Below are 22,135 nucleotides of genomic sequence, written 5' to 3' on the forward strand. Positions count from 1 at the left end.
TTTTTCTGCTCCACTGCCCATTGTCCTGGGAGGACGTCAGTTCCTGCCACAATGCAAAGGAGGACATCACCTTGACTTTTGTTCTTAGATGTTCCCTGTGGTATTCCAGGGACATCAGACCTCCATGCTGGAGCCATTATTTTGGAATTATGAACTGTCTCACTTCCCTCTCTCCCATAGATCCATTTTGTGTCACACTCCTCTATAGACCTTAGAAGCGGTAGGCTTTCCGAAAGCCTACTTCATGGTATCCCACGATCACGATTAGTCCCTTGGAATATGGGCATCTGGTCTTTGTGGGCCAGATTAGGTATCTCAAGGGTTCCTCCCAAAATGGAGTTTGTAGGTGGAGTTCCTGGCTAGGCTGCCACTTCAGCCTGGTGATGCTGGTGTCCTTTTGTCCCCAGATCTCTTCTTCCTTCAGCAAAGGCCAGCCTCTCCCACCATTGCAGGTGCCAGAGCAAGTGGCCCAAGCGTCATCGATTCCTCCTCTGAAAAAAGCTCCCAAATGGATGAGAAGGCCAGCAGGTGTTTCCTTTGCTGTAAGTGTAGTGTGTGTGCGCGTGTGTGTGTGTGTGTGCGCGCGCGCGCACGCACGGCTGGGTATGTGAGTGCCTGTGAAGCCTGCCGTGTGCCCAGCATGGAGCTTTGTTCTGTAGGAGGTATTTTTTTCCATCTAGATGTATCTCAGGACAGGCCCCACTAACTGCTCAAGCAGAGAGTTCCTAGTGCTTCCTTCTCTGCCCCTTCCCCTGCTTGCTGTGCCAGTCATGTATGAAAACAACAGATTGCATTAAACCCCCCGCCCCTGGTTATGGGGAACTGCCTGAGGTTGCACCTGATGTTTTTCTAACCTTTACGTGTCAGGACTGGTAGTGAGTCCAGTTATGCAAGGGTTAGACTACAAGGCAGGAAAGAAAACATAATATAGTCATCCTGTGACTCCTCTGCTCAAAACCTTTAACCCCTTTGCTTTATAGGCTCAAAGCCAAATGTACACAGAGCCCCTTTACCTTTCCAGTTCTTATTCCCACCTTATTCTCATGTGTTCTCTAGGAACCAAATAAATGCGACTTTCTTCTGTTCCACGAATAACTCCCCGACTCTGCTGCTTCCACCTGCACCCCACTCTTCAGCTTCTCTCTCTCTCAGGCCATTGAATCCTGCTGCAGCCTTTCAAGGCCCCTCGCTTAAATACCACCTGCTTTGCGAGGCCCTTCTTTACCCTCGTCCCCTGGTCGGCAAACCATGGCTCACAAGCCACATGCAGCTCTTTGGCCCCTTGAGTGTGGCTCTTCCACAAAATACCACGTGTGGGCGCTACCTCGATAAGGAATGTACCTACCTATGTAGTTTAAGTTTAAAAAATTTGGCTCTCAAAAGAAATTTCATTCGTTGAACTGTTGATATTTGGCTCTGTTGACTAATGAGTTTGCCGACCACTTCCCTAGTCAAACTATGTCACAAATTTATACTCTTTTAATGATAAATTCTAACTGTACTAACTTATTTATATGACTATGTCACACCCTGTTAGTAATAGAATCCTTGAGGATAGGGACCACATCTTGTTCATGTTTTATCCTTAAAGCAGCACTTCTCAAAATTTAATGTGCATCCAGATCACCTGGGGATCTTATTAAAATTCAAATTCTGGTTCTTCCGGTCTGGGGGAGGGCCCAAGGTTCTGATTTTCCTCAAGTTCCCAGGTAATGCCCGTGCTGGTGGTCGAAGGAATAGCAAGGCCCTGAAATACCTATCTCAGTGCTTTAAATAGCAAGCTCGAATTGAAAACACATGCTTAAAGGAGAGACTCTTGTTTTCAGAATTTTATTAGGGAGGTGAGAAGACCAACACACTCAAGAGGCATTGAAGTGAAGGATTATGACAGGGGTCTCAAACTCAACTCAGCATGTGGGCCGCAGAGCAAGATCACAGCCGTTCGGCGGGCCGCACTAGGTCTACAAAAGGCAACTGTTATGCAACACTTTTCAGTGTCACAAAACGACCAGAAACTGTAGTTCGTGGATTAGTCTGCGGGCCGCAAAAAATTGTTCCAGCGGGCCGCGAGTTTGAGACCTCTGGATTATGAGATGAAGAGGCCTGAATTCTTATTATTAATCTGTCACTTATCAGTTGAGTAACCTTGGGCAAGTCACTTAACTCAGGGCTTCAGTGTTCTTATCTGTAAGATGGGGATAGTGATACCTGCCTAGCTTATGTTTGTGAGTTGACATGAACCTCAAATAATATATGTAAGCATTTTGTCAAACTATCCAGTGCTATACCAATCCAAATTAAGATGGTCTTCTTGAGCACTGATCCAAGTGTAGCTTTTGTTCTGTAGGAGTCAAGAGAACAGTTCTGCTTGGGAAAGTTCATTAAGGAGAGGGTCATGGGGAGGGCAATAATGAGTGGCTAGGGAATAAAGCAATTGGAATAACCTGAAGAATTTTAAAAATACTGATGCTGGGTTTCACCCCAGAGTGGTGACTCAGAACAGCTCCCCAGGTGACTTTAATATGTGGCCAAGGTGGAGAGGTGCTGGAGTAAAGGACCTTGACTAAGATGAGTCTGTGTGGAGCGCTTTATGTAAAGTACCTGACTCGGTAAGAAGGATGCTCAGGCTGAAGTGCTGTGCTGGGCGAGGGCACGGAAGCAGGAATGAGCTGGGCGCTTGGTGTGAGCGATCACAGGAACGAGCAGGGAGGGAGGGGCTGCAGAGGAGGTCTGGCCACGAGTTTGGAGCGTTCTGTGCACAGCAGGCAGAGGAGCTTCCGGTCTGTCCTGTGGCCTGTGAAACCATTACAGGCTCCTGAGCAGCTGCAGCCACGGGGTGGTAGCCTAATGGCTGGATTGGAGGAGGGAAAAAACCTAGAGTCTAGCAAACTACTCTGGTAAGCTAGGTGTGCTAGCACTGGGAGTGGGACTGAGGGGCCTGCGTGAGACATTGGACGAGAAGAGGGAAGACTTCGTTTTTGCTTGGCTGTAGTGTGTCTGGGCTGATGATGCCAAGGTGTTTGGTCCAGGTGACTGGGAGAAGGGTGGTACCAGGACGGGTGAAGAGAAGATGAGTACCATGTGCTGACGTTTTAAGCTGATGATGCTAGAAATGCAGAGGTGGTTTGCTACTCAATTCCTAGTCCTGTTCCACCCCCAGGAGTTCTCTTATATGGATCTCCTGTTCTAAGGTTAACCAGTAGATAGCCTTTCCTAGGATGCTGACTTGGTGTCAACTTTTAGCTGGAAGACATGAGCTTGACCCTTCTTGTTCTTCCTCACCAGTTTGGGGGGAAGCTGGTTACTTTTGGCCTTGCCAGCACCCCTGCCCATCAGGTGCCACAGCCTTGCCTCCGCCTAGTCTTCATCAGTCAAGTGACCACAGATTCCGAATTCCTGATGCGGTCAGCTGAGCTACAGGAAGCCCTGGGGTCAGGAGAGCTCCTCAATTATTGTCAGAACAAGATCCAGCGAGCGTTACTGCAGAGTGAAAAGATGCTCTGGCGGTTCCTGAAGGTAGGACTGACGGCTGGCTGCGCAGAAGTGCTTCCCCGAAGCGGGCACTCCCTCCTCTGTCCACTGCAGGGGGTGTACCACGCAGTGTGAGCCAGGTTTCAGAGGCCCTAACCCCTGCTAGGTTTTCTCCCATACAATACACACCTGCTACGCACAGAACTTTCATCATCAGCCAGAGGCTCAGAGACCATTTGCAGCTAAGAGAGCTGAGGAGTCCAAGTGACATTTGCCTTTTTTGCTACTCTTGCTCATGTCTGGGTACTTTACTGGAGCCAAGGTGAAGGCCATGCTGAAAGGCAGATAAGGTGATGGGAAGGGAGAAGAAGGAAAGGGAAAGGAGGGGAAGAAGATTAGCTGAAAAAATGTATCATCATAAGTAGGCTTTGAATTTGTTTCAAGTAACACAAGGCCAGTTGTGGCGGACTTCAGGCTCAAGCCGTACGCTGCTCTGGAGGCATGGCTTCAGTTACAGTGCTATCTTAATTTCAAGTTGCTTATGACACCAGGAGGAGTGCTGCAGGTGTCAAAGGAAATGAGCAGCAGAGGGCTGACAGAAGAAAGAGAAACAACTGACCGACAGACAGATGGTTATTGAAATCTTTGGGGTTGTAGGAAAGAATGCAAAAAGGACAGGGCCTTCTCCTAGGGGCCTGAGAAGGACTTGGGTCTGTGCTTCAGACATAGTAGAACTCAGTGGAGGTAGACACCTGGAATCTGGGAAGGAGCCAGGGTTTTGAGAAAGATCATCAGTTATAAAAGTAAAGCTAGAAAAAGATGTGGGAAGCCTGACCAGGGGGTGGCGCAGTGGATAGAGCGTCAGACTGGGATGCGGAAGGACCCAGGTTTGAGACCCCGAGGTCGTCAGCTTGAGCGCGGGCTCATCTGGTTTGAGCAAAAGCTCACTGGCTTGAGCTCAAGGTTGCTGGCTCGAGCAAGGGGTTACTCAGTTTGCTGAAGGCCCATAGTCAAGTCACATATGAGAAAACAATCAGCCTGACCAGGGGGTGGCGCAATGGATAGAACATTTGACTGGAATGCAGAGGACCCAGGTTCGAGACCCCGAGGTTGCCAGCTTGAGCGCGGGCTCATCTGGTTTGAGCAAGGCTCACCAGCGTGGGCCCAAAGTTGCTGGCTTGAACAAGGGGTTACTCGGTGCTGAAGGCCCGCAGTCAATGCACATATGAGAAAGCAATCAATGAACAACTAAGGTCTCGCAACGAAAAACTGATGATTGATGCTTCTCATCTCTCTGTTCCTGTCTTTGTCTGTCCCTGTCTATCCCTCTCTTTGACTCTCTCTCTGTCTCTGTTAAAAAAAAAAAGAAAGAAAAAGATGTGGGAAGGAAGAGTAAGAAAAGATGCTTTTGTTACAAGCAGGGTGCAGGTAATAACTCCAGGAATGGCGAGGTGGGAACGAGAAGAGGAGTGATCGAGAGGGAGGGGGAGGGATCAGGGGTTCAGCCTTTTCCCTCAGGCGGTCTGTTTGAAAAGCTGCCCAGGAGCTGTCCATTAGAGTGGTCACGGAGCTGAGTGTGGATGACCGTTTCCAAGGGACGATCATGGAAGAAGGAGGGGCCTGAGAGGCTATGAAAAAGGTGGTAGTCAGAATTCATGGTTCAGTATAGGATAAATAAAGGGTGTGGGCCAGCGAACCCAGGTTAGGGTAGGGGTTCAGGAAAGCTTCGTCCTCAGTATCTGGGGCACTGGATGGGTAAGCTGACTTTGTTTACTATATATCCGTGTGCCTCCTAGCAGGAGTCTTCTCCTGACAGTTAGAAGACTCACTTGGTATCATCTCCTCAAAGGTAGGGGACAGGAAGCACAACCTGTCGGCAGGGTATCATCAATGTTCCCTTCTGGGGCAGTCCAGGCAGCATCCATGCGGCATCCATGCAGCAGTGCAGAGTTCTCCTCCTCGGCTCCCAGGGAGGTAGCTTAGGTGCAAGGAGTTGAGATGTCCATAGGCAGGTGTGTCAGTTGCCCTGATTTAGACGACTCAGGCCCAGGAGAGCCCATATCTCTTGTGTCAACTTCAAAAGCGTAGCTTCTAGAGTCTCTACAAATGATCTGTTCAGTTACAAGAATCCTTGCCATCAAGGAAGCCCAGCGTTTGCCGTCCACACTGACTATTTATAATTTATATAGTTCTAGTCCAAATGCAATGTTGCCTAGAAACATAGCTAACATTTTATTCTTGTCAGGTTACCAGGGTAACAGATCTAGGAAGTCAACTGATAGTTCAGTTCTCATGCAGAAGGGAGAAAGTGTTTTGTTACCAGTATGCCCACAGCCCAGCAGAAATCAAATCTGGGGAGAAAAAGGAGAGGTGGTATTGGCCTTGGTAAGGCGCTTCTGGTAGCACAGAGAACTGTATTTGAGGGTACACTGTCACAGATACCCAGTTTTAACAGCAGGAGAGGGTCATTCACATTCATTTGATGGAGATTTCTGTGTTCTGTGGCTCTTTAGGTGACCTTGGAACAAGACTCCAGAATGAAATTCCTAAAGCTATTAGGATACAGTAAAGATGAACTTCAGAAAAAGGTAAGCTGCTTTCACATCAGAATCATGTACTTCATATTATAGAGAAGAATAGAATTCTGTTGGTGGAAACCCACTCAGCATACCTCTTCCTGGGCATCACTAACGTATGTGCGAACATTTGACCTCCTGGAGTCAGGCTGTTTCCCAGGAAACTAGCTCAAGGATCTCAGAGAGTCTAGTCAGTGGGGTTTGGAGGTAGGAAGAAAGCATACTGCTTGTTTGCCCTTGTGCTGGGCAAGGGTTACTCATAGGTCTCTCCCTGCAGGTGGCCACATGGCTGAAGAGTGCCTCGGGACGGGGGGCGAGTCCTCAGCCCAAGGGAGATGACCTCAACAGTAACAGACAACAAGCCTTCTGCAGCCAGGTGTGGGAGGAGCCCAGCCAGTCCGACCTGTGCTACCAGGGCTTTTACCCCTTCCTGGCCCTTTGCTTTGCTTTCATGAAGTCTTTGCTCAGCTTCTGTAGAATTGTGCAGACTCTTCATCACTTGGAACCACAGTGAGACACGAAGTCGATAAGCTTTTGGGCTTATAGAGTGGAGCTGTGTTTTAACCATGAACTAGAGCCCTCCCAAACCTTACCAGTTTATCCTTTTAGCTTTACCCATCTAGGGCCAAATATAGTAGAGCTCCCAGAGAGAGCTGCTAAGCCAGCTCTCTGTCTTTAGGGCTCATTTCCTAAGCAGCCACCTCTCTCCTTCCTTGTAAAGGCCTCCAAACACACCACAGAGGAAGCCTCTGCCTGCTCAGCCTTCTTTGATGAGCTGATTCCTCAGAACTTGACTCCATGGGAGATCCCCACCACAGAAGGTACTCTGAGCCTGAGGGAGAGAAACCCTCTGCATGGGAGTGGGTGGGCTCAGAGTTCTCAGACTTGAGGACATTTCCTTCTTGTCCCCTGCCTCCTGCTTCCCTCTCGCCATCAAAAATGCCGGGTGGGTCTGTTACTGGTTAGAGCACTGTGTTACTGGTTAGAGCTTTTCATGGGTGGGTCCTTCCTATGGAAGGCCTTCTACTTAGATTTCTTCTTTTTTGGGGGGTCCTTCTGTGTTCTTGCTTTAAGGACTGTGACCTGGGCTTGCTGAACAATCACACATCACACCCATGTTACTGCCACATGAGTTACTCTCTCATCTTGGGTTCTCGCCTTAGAGAGTTATCCCTGGACCTGGGCACCCCAGGACACCCTACTACCTTTTGTTGTTGAGGAAGGAAATTGGGGAGTTTGGGGCGAGGGAGGCGGATGATACAGATACAGGAGGTGTGCTCTGGCCTCGGCCGGGGACAGGAAGCTGGGGCTGAGGGCAGGTTAATGGGGGGATGCCTCGCCCACAGACACAGATGGACTCCTGAGCCAGGCTCTCCTGCTTGGTGAGCTGGGCCCTGCGGTGGAGCTGTGTCTGAAGGAAGAGCGCTTTGCTGAAGCCATCATCCTGGCCCAGGCTGGGGGCGCAGATCTGCTCAAGCAAACACAGGAACGGTACTTGGCCAAGAGGAAAACCAGAATCTCCTTGGTAACTGCCCACCATGCGGGAGGGGAGGGGAGGGGATAGGAGGGAGTTACTCGGACCTTGTTGGATGGATGCCCGTACCTTGGGACTGGTGTTTAGAGGATCTGCCAAACTCTCTCTTCCCACTCTAACCATCCTGTCCTTACACAGAGCCCCCAGTCAATCAATGGTCTAACGTGAAGCCCACTCATGAGTGGCTTTTCTAGCACATTCCTGTGCATGACTCCGGCTGCCTGTGCAGGGTGGGCAGCTGATGGCCTCCTTCCCTCTCTGCCCCTCACAGCTGCTAGCCTGTATTGTGCAGAAGAATTGGAAGGACATGGTGTGCTCCTGCAGCCTGCAGAACTGGAGAGAGGCACTGGCCTTGCTGCTGACGTACTCAGGGCCAGAGACATTCCCTGAGCTCTGCGGTAGGTGGCCCTGGGCCCTAGGGTGGAGAGATGGGACTCAGCGTGGCGTCTGTGGACATGCTGACAGAGGAGGCAGAAGAGCAGCCTGAGCTCTGGGAGACCAGGCCATGTCACCAGAGCCAAGGACTAGAGTGCATTCTCCTACTTTCACTTGTCCTTGTTTTTTTTTTTTGTCACATCTTGAAGGAAGAGCTTTGCCCTCCACTATAGAGCAGGGTGAGCCTCAATGTTGTGCAAAGCCACTGTAGCTACTTGTCCCATAGCTCATGTTCTTCCAACCATTTCCAAACAGGAAAAGGGGAAAAGGCAAGAGGAAGCTGTGACATTAAAGAAGTTTCCATCTCTCTGCAGACATGCTGGGTACTCGCATGGAGCAGGAGGGTGGTAGGGCACTCACCTCCGAAGCCAGACTCTGTTATGTGTGTTCAGGGAGTGTGGAGCAGCTGGTGGAGTGCTGGGCAAAGTGCCACCAGGCTTCATCCCCCATGGCTCTGCAGGTACCCCTTCTCACAGGGCTCCGGCCCGCCCATCACAGGCCCTGAGGAGAGGCTAGTGGTGGGGATGTGCAGGGACATTAGAGCAAGGCTTCTGGGGATCCAGGCTGGAGTCAGATGAGGGAAGAGAGAAGGGCCATTAATGTCTGGGACCCCTCCCAAGGGTGAGCTCTCCCCTCCTCCCCTCCTTCTCAGCAGGGAGACTGAGCAGAAGCTGCTTAGGTATTAAGCTTCATAATGTTTTCCTACTTCAGATTTGGCTATACAAGTTTATGTCTGAGCAATTGTGAGCTTGGGTCTTCTCTTAGCTGCTGTGAAAATTTTTGTGGATCTTAATTGTACCAGATACTCTCAGAGAAGATGGAGGTCACAGACTTATGGGGAGGCAAAGTCATGCACAAACAATAGTATAACTTATTCTGAATTTGCTGTTGTACTAGCAGAAAGGATAAAGAAAGCCAAAAAAAGGCAGAGATAGATGAGAATCTAAGACCCTAATGGCCCCACTTGAGCCCATTGCTAACAGCCTGAGAGGTGAGGCCAAGTGGCCCTTCTTTAACTATCATGTCTCTTATGTATCATCATTTTATGTCTTCACCTGGCTATGCCAGGGGCCCTCCTCCCATCCTGGGAAATCTCTGGGTGAGCTGCTTGGGCTTGGAGAGCAGGGTGTGCTTTGAACAGGGCTGACCGTCCTCATCCTTGTTCCTCTAGGACCTGATGGAGAAGGTAATGGTCCTGAACAGGAGCTTGGAGCTACTGCGGGGTCCTGATGGGGCGAGCCCAGGCCCTGCCACAACCTACTGGATCACTCAGTATGCCAGCCTCCTGGCAGCCCAGGGCAACCTGGCCACTGCCATGAGCTACGTACCCAGCGACTGTGCTCAGGTGAGTGGTGCCATGTGGAAAGAACGAACCATTTCATTTAATCATCTAACACTGGCTGAACACTTCCTTGTTCTAGGCACTGTGCTAAATGCCGAAGCTCTCAGAATAAATAAGATCTAGTCCCTCAGGAAGCTCACAATCCTTTGGAGGAAAATCAGATGTCACTAACTCATATTGCCTCAACTGAAGCTTATACTAAGCAGGGTGGGACTCCAGGGAAGGGGCTGGTTTTGCCTGCAGAAGCCAAGGAAGGCTTCTGAGTGGTTGAAATTGTTGAACTGGACCTTCAAAGAAAAGTAGCTTACCAGCAGATGTAGAGTGATCTAGGCAAAAAGAACAGCAAGGAGGAAGGCATGGCAGGGATTAGGGAGTTTTGAGTCATCTAAGGTGTCTAGGGTGTGGAGGGTCAGCTAAAGTTTGAATGCTATATGGGGCCAGGCTTTTAAGAGAGGATGTTTGCTTGCTTTAATTTTACTTAATTCTTCATTATTATGATTTTTATAGCCATCAATTCAGCAGCTGAGGGATCGGCTGTTTCATGCCCAGGGTGCTTATGTCGTAGGCCAACAGTCTCCTCCTTTCCCCTTCCCCCGAGTCACTGTGGGAGCTGCCCCCCACTCGAAAGAGACGTCATCTTGCAAATTGGGATTACAGCCTTCTCACCAGGTAACACGTTGTTTCTTCATTGATTTGTTCATTCATTCAGAAATACTCACTAATGTCTACCAAGTGCCAGGCATGGTTCTAGGCATTGGGAACACATTAATGAACAGAAATGATGAAAATTCCTGACTTCACAAGATCAGTTATTTTTCTAAGGTGTGAATTTATCATGTTAAATTGAAATGAATAACAAAATGTATCCCCTTCCAGTTTACCTTTTTTGAGTTTTAGAGAATTGAAAGTTTTATTTTATTATATTTTAAAATAATTTCTACATTGAGCCACAAGACTGACTGTAATTCCAGTGTTTAATTTTCTGTGGACAGACTTGATAAACTGGAGACCTTGCAGCAGATTTACCCCAATTGTAGTGGCAGGATTTTAGCTGTACCAGAGGCCTTTATGTGCTACACATAATTTGTATCAGGTTTTATATGTGCAAATTGGGTACATAAACAGTTCTCCATTTTTCTAAGGGAACGCAGTAAATGTAGCATCGTGAATAAATATAACTTTTATAATCATTAAAAAAAATCAGTTTTTTTTTAATAATTGTTTATCGAACAACTGCTAGGCTCTTAGAAAAGTGCACAAACCATGATCCCTTCCCTTAATTAGCTCATAACCTAGTGAAAAGATAGGGATGTAAAAAATACAATAAAATTTGTAAATGCCATGATTTGGGTATGATAAAGTGTCACAGGATCACACAAAAGAACGCAGTTATCTCTTTGGGAGGTGGGAAGTTTGGGGAATATTTCAGAATAAGTATGATGTTTGATCTCAGGCTTGAAGATTAAAAGTAATTTAGGCAAAAGAAAGGCTGAAGGCAGAGGAAACAGCAAGTACAAAAACATTGAAGGAAGAGTGAGCAAAACCCATTTGAGGATCTACTACTACATATTTTAATGAGGCTGCAAAAAAGTTCTTTGTGGCAGTGAAGTAGGCTTAGATCAGCGGTTCTCAACCTATGGGTTGTGACCCCGGCGGGGGTTGAACAACCAAAACACAGGGGTCGCCTAAAGCCATCGGAAAATACACATTTATTATACAATATACCACAGGTTGAGAACCGCTGGCTTAGAAGAAGCTGGAGTAACAGGAGTTAGACCAGGAAGGACCTGGTAGTCTAAGCTAAAGAGTTTAGGCTTGACCGTGAAATTGATAGCAGTCAGGAGCAATGGTCTTATGCAGGGGAATGACCAGCTCTGTGTTCAGGAAGGGCAGTGTTGGAGGCACTGAGGAGGCTATCTAGCAAGGCATGATGAAGACAAGAAATAACCTAAAGCTGGAGAGTGAGGTTGGATTTAAGATATTTAGTAGGTAGAATTGACAGAGATTGGTGATAGTTCAGAGTAGAGTGTGTGAAGTAGAGGGACTGGCCTCTAGCTTTCTGGCTAGATGGATAGGGTGCTATTAATTTATGATACCAGGAGCCTACTCGAGAAACTGGCAAACAAAATCCAATGAGATTGTAAACAGGTATCAGGCAGAAGTTCTGATGATTGATTCATTCTGTCCCACCTTCAATTCCAACCCTAATTTTGTTTTTGCCTTCCCCTTTTTTCTCTCCCTTATTCTTCTCTTCTCCTTCTCACACTATCTTTTATATTTTGAAATAATTAAAGAGTTACAGAAAGCCACAAAGGAATGTACTGGAAAGTCTCATGCATCCCAACCCCACCCCATAACATCCAACAGCAATCACAATGCAATAACAAAATCAAGAAATTCACCGCCCTGGCCGGTTGGCTCAGCGGTAGAGCGTCGGCCTAGCGTGCGGAGGACCCGGGTTCGATTCCCGGCCAGGGCACACAGGAGAAGCGCCCATTTGCTTCTCCACCCCTCCGCCGCACTTTCCTCTCTGTCTCTCTCTTCCCCTCCCGCAGCCAAGGCTCCATTGGAGCAAAGATGGCCCGGGCGCTGGGGATGGCTCTGTGGCCTCTGCCCCAGGCGCTAGAGTGGCTCTGGTCGCAATATGGCGACGCCCAGGATGGGCAGAGCATCGCCCCCTGGTGGGCAGAGCGTCGCCCCATGGTGGGCGTGCCGGGTGGATCCCGGTCGGGCGCATGCGGGAGTCTGTCTGACTGTCTCTCCCCGTTTCCAGCTTCAGAAAAATGAAAAAAAAAAAAAAAAAAAAAAAAAAAAAAAAAAAAAGAAATTCACCTTGGTACAATCCAGAGATTCAGATTTCGCCAGTTCTACATGTACTGTGTGTGTGTGTGTGTGTGTGTGTGTGTGTGTGTGTGTGTGTGTGTAATTATGTAAGAATTTGTCTTTTCATTCTTTTAACAGGGTCCTTCAAAAAACAAATTTAATTTTATTAGGTCCAATTTATTGTTTTCTTCCTATAGATCTTGTTTTTGCTGTCAAGTCCAAGAACTCTGCCTAATCTAGGGTCCTACAAATTTTCTCCTGTGTTCTTTGTAGAAGTTTATAATTTTATGTTTTACATTTAAATCCATGTTACTTTGAGTTAATTTTTATGTAAGGTGTGAAGTTTAGGTTAAGCTTTATTTTTCTTGCCAATGGATTTCCATTTATGGAAAAAACTGTCCCTCCTCCATTGAATTGATTTTACTCCTTTATCAGAAATTAATTGGACATGTTTATATGGATTTATTTCTCAGTTATCTATTCTGTTCTGTTGATCTTTGAGTTTATCCCTCTGCCAATACCACTCTGTATTTTATATAGTATGCCTTGACATGAGATAGAGTAATTCTTCCACTTTTTTTTTTCTTTTTAAAAATTTCTTTGAATATTCTAGGACTTTGCTCTTCCCACATAAATTTTAGAATAATGTTGTCTATGTCTACAAAGAAACTTGCTGAAATTTTGGCAGGAATTATATCAAAACTATAGAATTATGTAAGGAGAATTGACATTTTCACCATGCTGAGTCTTCCCATCCATGAACATTGTATGTCTCTTCAACGCTGTCTCCATCAGCATTTTATCATTTTCATCATACATGGTTTGTTTATTTCAAACATAAGTATTTAATTTTTTCTTGAACAATTTAAAATCCAATGGTATTGCATTTTTAATTTTGGTTCCCACTGTTCATTATTAGTATGTAGTTATAGAAGTTGCCAGTTTGAAATCTTGGGCTTGCCTGATCAAGGCACATACACAAGTAATCAATGAACAACTAAAGTGAAGCAACTATAAGTTGCTACTTCTCGCTCCTCCCTACTCTATAAAATCAATAAATAAAATATTTTTTAAAATAATAGTTATAGAACTATTTGTTATCTATTTTATTTTGACTGAATTTTAGTAGTTTGTGGTTCTTGAGGAATTGGCCCATTTTTTTCTAAATTGTCAGATTTATGAATGTAAAGTTATTTTTGTAGTATTCCTTTATTATGCTTTTAATGGCTACAGGGTCTGTTGTAATATTCCTTATTTCATCCCTGATCATTAAAATTTTTTTAATTAAATTTATCAGGGTAATGTTGATTAATAAAATTATATAGGCTTCAAGTGTACAATTCTATAACACATCATCTGTATATTGAATTGTGTGTTTACCACCCAAGTCAAATCTCCTTTCATCATTATATATTTGACTCCCTTTGCCCTTTACTGTCTCTCCCATATTTCCCTTTTCCTCTGGTAACCACCATGCTGTTGTCTGTGTTTATGAGTTTTTGTCCTCTTTGTTTACTTGTTCCTTTCAGTTTTATATCCCACATATGAGTGAAAGTATATGGTTCTTGAATTTTTTGTCAGACTTATTTCACTTAGCATGATATTCTTAAGATCCATCCATCTTTCCATAAATGGTAGTATTTCATTGTGTATATGTTCCACATCTCCTTTATCCAATCCTCTATGGAAGGACACTTTGATTGTTTCATGTCTTGACCATCATGAATAATGCTGCAGTGAACATAGGGGTACTATAGCTTTACAAATAAATGTTTTCAAAGTTTTTGGGTGGATACTCAGAAGAGGGGTTGCTGGGTCATTGGTAACTCTCTTCTTAATTTTTTTTTCTGTATTTTTCTGAAGTGAGAAGCAGGGAGACAGAGAAACAGACTCTTGCATGCTCCTGACCTGAATCCACCTGGCAAGCCCACTAAGGGGCGATGCTCTGCCCATCTGGGGTGTTGCTCCATTGCAACCGGAGCCATTCTGGCACCTGAGGCAGAGGCCATGGAGTCATCCTCAGCGCCCGGGCCAACTTTGCTCCAGTGGAGCCTTGGCTGTGGGAGGAGAAGAGAGAGACAAAGAGAAAAAAGAGGGGGAAGAGTGGAGAAGCAGATGGATGCTTCTCCTATGTGCCTTGGCTGGGAATTGAACCTGGGACTTCCACACGCTGAGCGATGCTCTCTACCACTGAGCCAACTGGCCAGGGCCTATTCTTAATTTTTTAAAAAGATTTTATTGATTGATTTACAGAGAGGAGCAGGGTGGTAAGAAGTATCGACTCATAGCTGCTTTACTTAGTTGTTCATTGCTCGCTTGTCATATGTGCCTTGACCAGGCAAGCCCAGGGTTTCAAACCAGTGACTTTAGCATCCCAGGTCGACACTCTATCCACTGCACCATCACAGGCCAGGCTCTTTTTTAAATTTTCTGAGGAACCTCCATATTGTTTTCCATAGTGGCCATACCAGTTTACAGTCCCAGCAGCTGTGAATGAGGGTTCCTTTTTCTCAACAACCTCTCCAACACTTGTTATTAATTGTCTTATTTGCTAATAGCCAATCTAACAGGTGTGAGGTGGTATCTCCTTGTAGTTTTGACTTGTATCTCCCTAGTAGCTAGTGAAGTCAAGCAACGTTTCATATATTTCTTGGGAGAAGTGTCTGTTCAGGTCCTCTGTTCAATTTTATATTGGATTGTTTGTTCTTTGTTGTTCTTAAGTTGTATAAGTTCTTTATATATTTTGAATATGAATTCCTTATTGGATGTGTTGTTTGCAAGTATCTTCTCCCATTCAATTGGTTGCCATTTTGTTTGTTGACAGTTTCTTTTGCTCTGCAGAGCTTTTTAGTTTATTGATTTAAAAAATTTAAAAAAATATTTTAAAAAGCAAAATGCTTTTACTTCCCTTGCTTTTGAGATCAAATTCATAAAATTCTGCCTAACTCCAAGGTCCATAAGGTCTATATTTTCTTCTATGTGATTTATTTATTCTGGTCTTATATTTAGGTCTTTGCTCCATTTTGAGTTAATTTTTGTGTCTGGTTACAAATAGCAGTCTAGTTTCATTCTTTTGCATGTGGCTTTCCAATTTTTCCAGCACTGTTTAGTGAAGAGGCTTCTTCCCTCCTCCACTGTATGTTTTTCGTTCCTTTGTCAAAAATTATTTGCCCATATACATGTGGCTTATTTCTTCACTCTCAGTCCTGTCCCTTTGGTCTGTGTGTCTGCTTTCTAGCCAATACCATGCTGGGTTTTTGTTTGTTTGTTTGTTTTGTTTGTTTAGTGTGCGTCCGTGCAAGAGAGAGGGATAGACAGGGACTGACAGGTAAAGGAGAGAGATGAGAAGCATCTACTTGTAGTTGCGGCACTTTAGTTGTTCATTGATTGCTTTCTCATGTGTACCTTAATGGGGGGCTCCAACTGAGCCAGTGACCCCTTGCTTAAGCCAGCAACCTTGGATTGCAAACCAGCTACCTTTGGGCTCAAGCCAGCGAACATGGGGTCATGTTTATGATCCCATGCTCAAGTCAGTGACCCCACGCTCAATATACCATGCTGTTTTGATTATTGCCACTTTGTAGTATAATGAAGTCATCAAGATCAGTCATCCCTAACCTTGATGATTTGTGTCTTCTCTATTTTTGTGGGTTTTTATAGAGGTTTATCAGTTTTATTGATTTTTTTGAAGAATTATCTAGTTTCATTTTTTTCTATAGTTTTTTCTATTTTCAATTACTTTCCTTTCTTTCCCTTTCCAAGAATAATTTTTTTTCTCTTTACAGGTTCCCACTCCATCTACAAGGCCAAGCATTTTCACACCTCCTTCATCACTAGCAATGCCCTTGGCACCTCCCCATACTGCCCCTTATCAAGGCTCTAGAATGCAGAATATAAGAGACTACAGGGCATGTGAGCCCCAGGTAGCCCAGCCTTTGCCCCCGGACCCTGGGGTAAGGCCTGGTGAGTGAGTGATCTGTCTGGGAAAACACAAAACATTGGCATGGCCAGCATGGATTTGGGAAGCAGTGTGTCTGTGTAGTGAAAGGAGTTTGGAGTCTGAAGTCAGAATTCCCAGTACTATCACTTACTGGCTTTGTGCCTGTGGGCAATATACTTAGCAATATGCTGTTTCTTTTGAAACGTAGTAATAGTTGTTATGTTGTTCATTTCAGCTCCACAGTATTATCTTAAGGGTCAAATAAGGAATTTAGTTAAAAGTACTTTGTATGTGGTAGATCTACATACAGATGTATTAATTAATCATTTCTTATTATTAGCTTTTTAAAAATTATCATCATTGCGTTCATTCCCCCTCATGTGCTCTGAGTCTCTCCCCAATTGAAATTTGGTGGCAAATAACCTGTTTCTGTTCCCCTCCAGCTTTATCCCAGCCACAGCTATTAAGAGGGCAAAGGGTGCCCGCTCCTAACTCTGTGGGATTCCCTGGAACCTGGCCTCTTCCTGGTCCCTCACCACCTATGGCCCCCTCCAGCATCTTGCAGCCTGGCTCTGCCTCCCTGCCTGAGACTGCTCCACTGCTCCCTTTCCTCCCTGTGAGACCGCCGGGTCTTGGTCCTCCGAGCTCCCAGCCCCCAGCCCCTCCTGGCAGCTTCCCTGCAGCACACCCCCCAGGAGGACCCAGTGCCCCGTGCTCTAGTGCCATCCAAACTACTGGCATCTTGACTCCTCATGCAGGTTGGTCTTTTCTCCATGGCTTCCCATTTGCTCATTCATTGCCTCCCTCTCCTTCTGTCTCCACAACCACCTTGGGAGTCTCTTCTTCAAGCCAATGAACTGGGGCCCCTGGGTTGGAGAACGTCAGCTGAGAGTATGAGTGGTCTGCAGAGGGAGATGTGGTGGACTCTAGCTAAAATAATTTTGATGACCGTCAGACTGAGATTTACCAATGTTTCTGACCACGTCCCTCAATACTTCTATCTGTATTATACAGGGCCTCAGGATCCCTTGAAAAATGCTCCAGCTCCCAGGGCACACCTCCAGAGGGCACAGGTCAGTGCACCGCCCCACCCACCTCCTCATGTTTACCCATGAGCCACACTTGAGTTCCTTACAGAATTCAGCCCAGTCCTTCCCATTCTCAGGCAAGCATTCTGCCCTTTCTTTTCCCCCTTACTCTTCTCCCTTCTGCCCCCTCCTCTTTCCTTCTTACATATACACCAGTCTTCCCACTTCCTGGTGTCCCACTCACTATTCTGTCCGTGGTTCTCTCATGATTTCTGCCACTCTCTCAAACCAGGGCCTAGGGAGTCTCTCAGCTTACACTAATGTGCCTCTCTCTTTCTCTCTCTTAAGTTGCCAAAGACATTTGTGTCCCCGGCACCAATTACTGCTCCAGTTATGAGCCTCACCTCTGAGCCACGAAGGGTCCTTTCCTTACAACCTGTCCCTGCTGTGGGTCATGCTCCCCCTGGAGCGCCAGGAGAACTCAGCCTGCAGGTGACAGTGTGTCCCCCTCCCGTTGGAAACCTTCCAGTCATCCTTGGGTATAAAAAAGCAGGGGCTCCCCCTAGAGCACCAGGAGAACTCAGCCTGCAGGTGACAGTGTGTCCCCCTCCCGTTGGAAACCTTCCAGTCATCCTTGGGTATGAAAAAGCAGGGGCTCCCCCTAGAGCGCCAGGAGAACTCAGCCTGCAGGTGACAATGTGTCCCCCTCCCGTTGGAAACCTTCCAGTCATCCTTGGGTATAAAAAAGCAGGGACTTGGTAGATGGGCCTCATTCCTAAAAGTGGAGTCAGACTGTGAGCTGGGGGATGGGGAGGGACAGACACCAAATATCCTTACTGTGGAGGATGTCCCCTCCCGGCTCTGCTATGCTCTAGTGAGAACAGTGTGATGCTGAGTCACTGAGGACTAGTCCTCAGGGAAACTACGAGAAGGATAGCTTGCCTGTCTATCCTGTCTCCCTGCTTTTGCCTTAGCAACGGCCACCAGAGAAGATGGACAGGAAGGAACTGCCCCCAGAGCATCAGTCTTTGAAAACCACCTTTGAGGCACTTCTGCAACGCTGCTCCCAGTCTGCCACAGACTTAGTAAGTCTGAACCTTCCCCACGATGCTCTCCTCACTCCCTTAGCTGGTTCCTGGACCCCTTTGCCATAAACTAGGTCTTTGTGTGACCATTGTTTCACCGTCCCTTGACATGTCTGTATCTTACACTTATTTGATGTCCGTGTGTGTGTGTGTGTGGGTGGGGGTCTTGCCTGGTCCCCAGCTTCTTGGTAGCAGGACCCAGCACTGAGACAGCAGGGAGTACCGGAAAGAGGGTGAAACCAGGAGTCAGGAGACTTGCCATTCATTCACTGGCTGGGCCAGCTGGGGAAGTCACTTACCCTCCTCAGGCCTCCGTTTTCCCCTCTGGAATGAAAGGAGCAGCCTTAAACTGTTCTAGCGCTAATCTACCGAGATTCTTTCTAGTCCTGTGATGCTAGCCTGAGGGGCTAGAATCAGAATCCCTTTTCCTCCCTGCAGAAGACAACGCGGAAGCTGGAAGAGGCAGCACAACGTCTAGAATGTCTCTATGAGAAGCTCCGGGAGGGGACGGTAAGTACCTTAGTGGTGTTCCTCTGCCTCTCCACCTTCACCCGTGGCCGAGGGAACTCCAGTGTCTCCTCCCCTTAGGGCTCATGGACCTGGGTTCCCCTCAGAATCGATCCACCTTGTCTGGACCGGGCTCTAGAACTTACGTCCTCTTATCCTTTCCATGCTGCCAGCTTAGGGCTGGTTTGGGCTTACTAACCGAAGGGCCAACCCCTCCACAGCTCTCGCCTCCTGTCCTGGCCGGGCTCCACGAGGTTGCCCGATGTGCGGCTGCAGGAAGCTTTGAGCAGGGCCTCGCGGTGCACGCCCAGGTGGTGGGCTGCAGCCGCTTCAGCGAGGTCTCCAGCTTCATGCCTGTCCTGAAGGCCGTCCTCACCATTGCTCAGAAGCTGCACGGTTAAGCCAGGTAGCCTCTCTCACCAGCAGGCCACGTCTGCTGTTACCTAATTGTGCCCCCTGTAGAAAAAGGAATTTCAGAACAGATTCTGTTGGTTTTTACCAGTCTTCTTTCTTGCTGCCAGGTATGCACGGCTATCGGCTTGACTCCAAACCATCAGATTGCCTGCTTCCCACCCCTGTGTGCCTGGCCTTCTGGGGTGTGCCCAGGGCTGCCCCGCCTCTGAGGCAGAGCGGAGCCGTTTCTGCACTCCCCCTAATGCTGTGCTCCGACAGGACCTGCGGCAGGGCACCCTCTTCCCCAGGGACATTCTGCTTCAGTGGCTTCTAAGAGGGTGAGCAGGACCCAAGTCTGTCTCTGCTGTGCCCACTTTTTGGGTCTTGTTTTTGTCCTGTGAGTTACGAGCCTGACCTTACTTTCTTCTTGCTCCTGACTGCATATTTCCGGGTCCATATTTCTCTGAGCCCCAGAGGCTAGAGTAGAGTTGACTGTTCATCCTTTGAACAAGTCATGGACATGAAGTGTGGCTGCTGAGCAGAACCAAGAGAAGGAACTTTGGCCCGTTTCAAAAGGAAAGTCTCATTGGCCAGCATTATTCAGGATGGGCAAGGTTAGGTGGGAGGTGGAAGGGGTACACTGCCTTTTGCTGGGAGCTGTCTTAGCCTATGAGATAGGAGCAGAGAGACCAACCACTGCCTGTGGGGAACAGCTCCTGACTTGGCCTGTCTGAGCCCTGGTCCAAGGCCAGAGACCACTCATGCTGTGAGTGTCAGCCCGGCTCTGGAATGGGAGCCGTATTAAAGACTCCTAGCACTGTTATTCAAGGGTTGGAGGCCCCCCCCCCCATGTCTCAGGGCTGCCTTCTCTGGCCGCACTCTCCTGGTTGGACGCTGCGTTTGAAGCACTGGTTTACTTACTGTGCAATAAAGCTGCTTTGATTTGGTTTCCTCAGTCATCTCCCAATACTTGTCTCCTGGGTCCTGTTTTGCCCTTACTTCTCTTCCTAGTCCTCTTTGTTCTTGTTTCCTGCACCCCAATAAGCAGGGGAGAGGCTTGGAGACAGATGGGGAGTCAAGACAGTTGAAGAAAGTTAGTCACTGAAATAGACTCTCCTTGCAGCATTTGTGGCCATTACATTCTGTGTGTGTGTGTGTATGTGTGTGTGTGTGTGTGTGTGTGTGTGTGTGTGTGTGTATGAGTGCATGCGTGGGCACGCGTGTCTCCATCTGTGCCTGCCAGTCAGCTCCAGGGTTTTCCCCACAACACTTCAGGGCTGAGCTCAGCTGCACAAAGGGGCTGGGTGTGAAGCCAGGGGTACTACCTCTAATCCTGTTGTAGATCCCATCATGTCTGCAGGCGAGATGTGTGTGTTTGGGAGGACGGGATTGTTAGGCAGTATTTGTTTGTAAAGCCACTTGCTCTTCAGATAATACTTGCACTAACTTCTATTGATGAAGCAATGTGAGCCCCAGCAAAGTCCTTTCCCAAAGTGTCTTTGAAGCCAAGAGCCCATTGAAGGGAAGAAAGGCTGGGAGAGGGGATTAGTTTGTTCAGCAGCTGTGAATTTCAGTGGGAGGTTGATGAACTCCGAAGTCTTTGTTTAAATTAAAGGGGGGGAGAAAAAAGCCGCTGTTGGAGTGAGAGCCCCCCTTGGGGCCCTGAACTAACACAAGGAGAAGTCTGAGCTGCAGGGAGCTGTGTACTGACTGCGAAGACTTTTCCCAAACACTTTCGGAAAAGGTGTTGTGAGAAGAGAAAGGGGCGGAGTGGGGGATTAGCATGTGAAATGAAGTTTTCGTTGACTCCAGTGGGGGTAGAAGGCTATTTTAATGGCATTTTGTACTCATTTTCTTTTCTTGAGCTCTTTAGAGATATTGTTTTGCTAAGACAGGCTTTCTTCCGCCTTCTTTCCAGTCTGCAGATTGCCTCTATGGGAGCCAACATAAATATTTCTCCTCCAGGAATGTGGGTTAATTAAAAGGAAGTGAATGAGTGGAAGCATCCAATCCAGACTCACAATAGGCGAGTGCCCTGTCCTGCCCTCCCCTCCCACCACCACCAGCACCACCAGCGCTGAGCACGACCCTGTCTCTGTCTTTACCCTAACCTGCTGCTAAGGCCAGTTGAGGCTGGGATTCTTTTCAAGAAAAGAAAGCCCTGCCTGTGTGTAGGCTTACAGGCCAGGGACAGGAAGGAGACAGTGTTTTGCACGCCCCCCACACCCCCAATGTCCTGTCACTTCTCAGAAACTACTCTGCTTCTGGCCCCCTAAAGAGCACACAGAGATGGGAAGGGGCCTGGGTTGCACTGCACACTCCACGGTAACGTACAGCTGGTGGGACAAGCCAGACATCTTTCTCAGCATGTTCAAATCTGTAAAACATAAGGTTTGACTAGCTGACCTGAAGATGTCTTCCCAAGTAGCTGTTCTGGAGTTGTCCACATCTGTAAAGGGGAACACAGTCCTGGTGATGAGTCTAAGAGAGGACCTCAACTCCACGAATGTAGGAAAGGTTCACCACTCTATATCCACTCCTTTTCTTTGTGTTTTTGTTGTTGTTGTTGTTGTTTTTTAACTGGACAAATAAATGAATGGATAATGCAAGGCAGCTGGTGGGGGTCAAAGGAGAGCAATACAAATCTAAAGTAGCTCAGTAATGTTTTCTCTATAGAACTCAAATGAGTCTTGTATCATATCCATTTGGGAGTACAAAACAACCTGTGAGAGAACTTGCTGGCAGTATGACATGTTTTGAGTACTGATCTGGAGTTATCAAATATGAAGCATAAAAATTCTTCTCCTTTTGTGCTGAGAGACCTCCCCACCCTGGGAGAACGCAGCTGTCCTGACAACACTGTGCTCTTTTATATTTCCTAGCTGCCTGGCCGGGTTTTCCTACTGCATACTCAGATCACAGCTGCTGCTCGATGAGGGAAGAAGGGCAGGTTGGGAGACCAAGAGGCCCAGATCAAAGCTGAGGGAAGAAGCAAAGGCCT

The 22,135-nt window shown here is 47.1% G+C and overlaps 1 protein-coding gene across 5 annotated transcripts in view; it reads left to right on the forward strand.

Moving 5' to 3' along the window:
* Positions 1 to 20,093, forward strand: part of SEC31B (SEC31 homolog B, COPII coat complex component) — a 33,174-nt gene extending 13,081 nt beyond the window's left edge. For all 5 annotated transcript variants that reach the window (XM_066354647.1, XM_066354650.1, XM_066354651.1 and 2 more), the window contains 18 exons: positions 408 to 542; positions 3,286 to 3,516; positions 5,985 to 6,059; positions 6,325 to 6,423; positions 6,769 to 6,868; positions 7,394 to 7,572; positions 7,853 to 7,979; positions 8,331 to 8,476; positions 9,188 to 9,361; positions 9,866 to 10,027; positions 15,967 to 16,144; positions 16,565 to 16,879; positions 17,136 to 17,194; positions 17,498 to 17,641; positions 18,124 to 18,234; positions 18,673 to 18,744; positions 18,963 to 19,147; positions 19,263 to 20,093. In XM_066354647.1, the coding sequence (XP_066210744.1) occupies positions 408 to 542; positions 3,286 to 3,516; positions 5,985 to 6,059; positions 6,325 to 6,423; positions 6,769 to 6,868; positions 7,394 to 7,572; positions 7,853 to 7,979; positions 8,331 to 8,476; positions 9,188 to 9,361; positions 9,866 to 10,027; positions 15,967 to 16,144; positions 16,565 to 16,879; positions 17,136 to 17,194; positions 17,498 to 17,641; positions 18,124 to 18,234; positions 18,673 to 18,744; positions 18,963 to 19,142 (2,487 nt within the window). In that variant the 3' untranslated portion in view covers positions 19,143 to 19,147; positions 19,263 to 20,093. The remainder of the gene's footprint in view (positions 1 to 407; positions 543 to 3,285; positions 3,517 to 5,984; positions 6,060 to 6,324; positions 6,424 to 6,768; positions 6,869 to 7,393; positions 7,573 to 7,852; positions 7,980 to 8,330; positions 8,477 to 9,187; positions 9,362 to 9,865; positions 10,028 to 15,966; positions 16,145 to 16,564; positions 16,880 to 17,135; positions 17,195 to 17,497; positions 17,642 to 18,123; positions 18,235 to 18,672; positions 18,745 to 18,962; positions 19,148 to 19,262) is intronic.
* The last annotated feature ends 2,042 nt before the right edge of the window (positions 20,094 to 22,135 follow it).

Source organism: Saccopteryx leptura, chromosome 13 (assembly GCF_036850995.1).
Source record: "Saccopteryx leptura isolate mSacLep1 chromosome 13, mSacLep1_pri_phased_curated, whole genome shotgun sequence".
Lineage (NCBI taxonomy): Eukaryota > Metazoa > Chordata > Mammalia > Chiroptera > Emballonuridae > Saccopteryx > Saccopteryx leptura.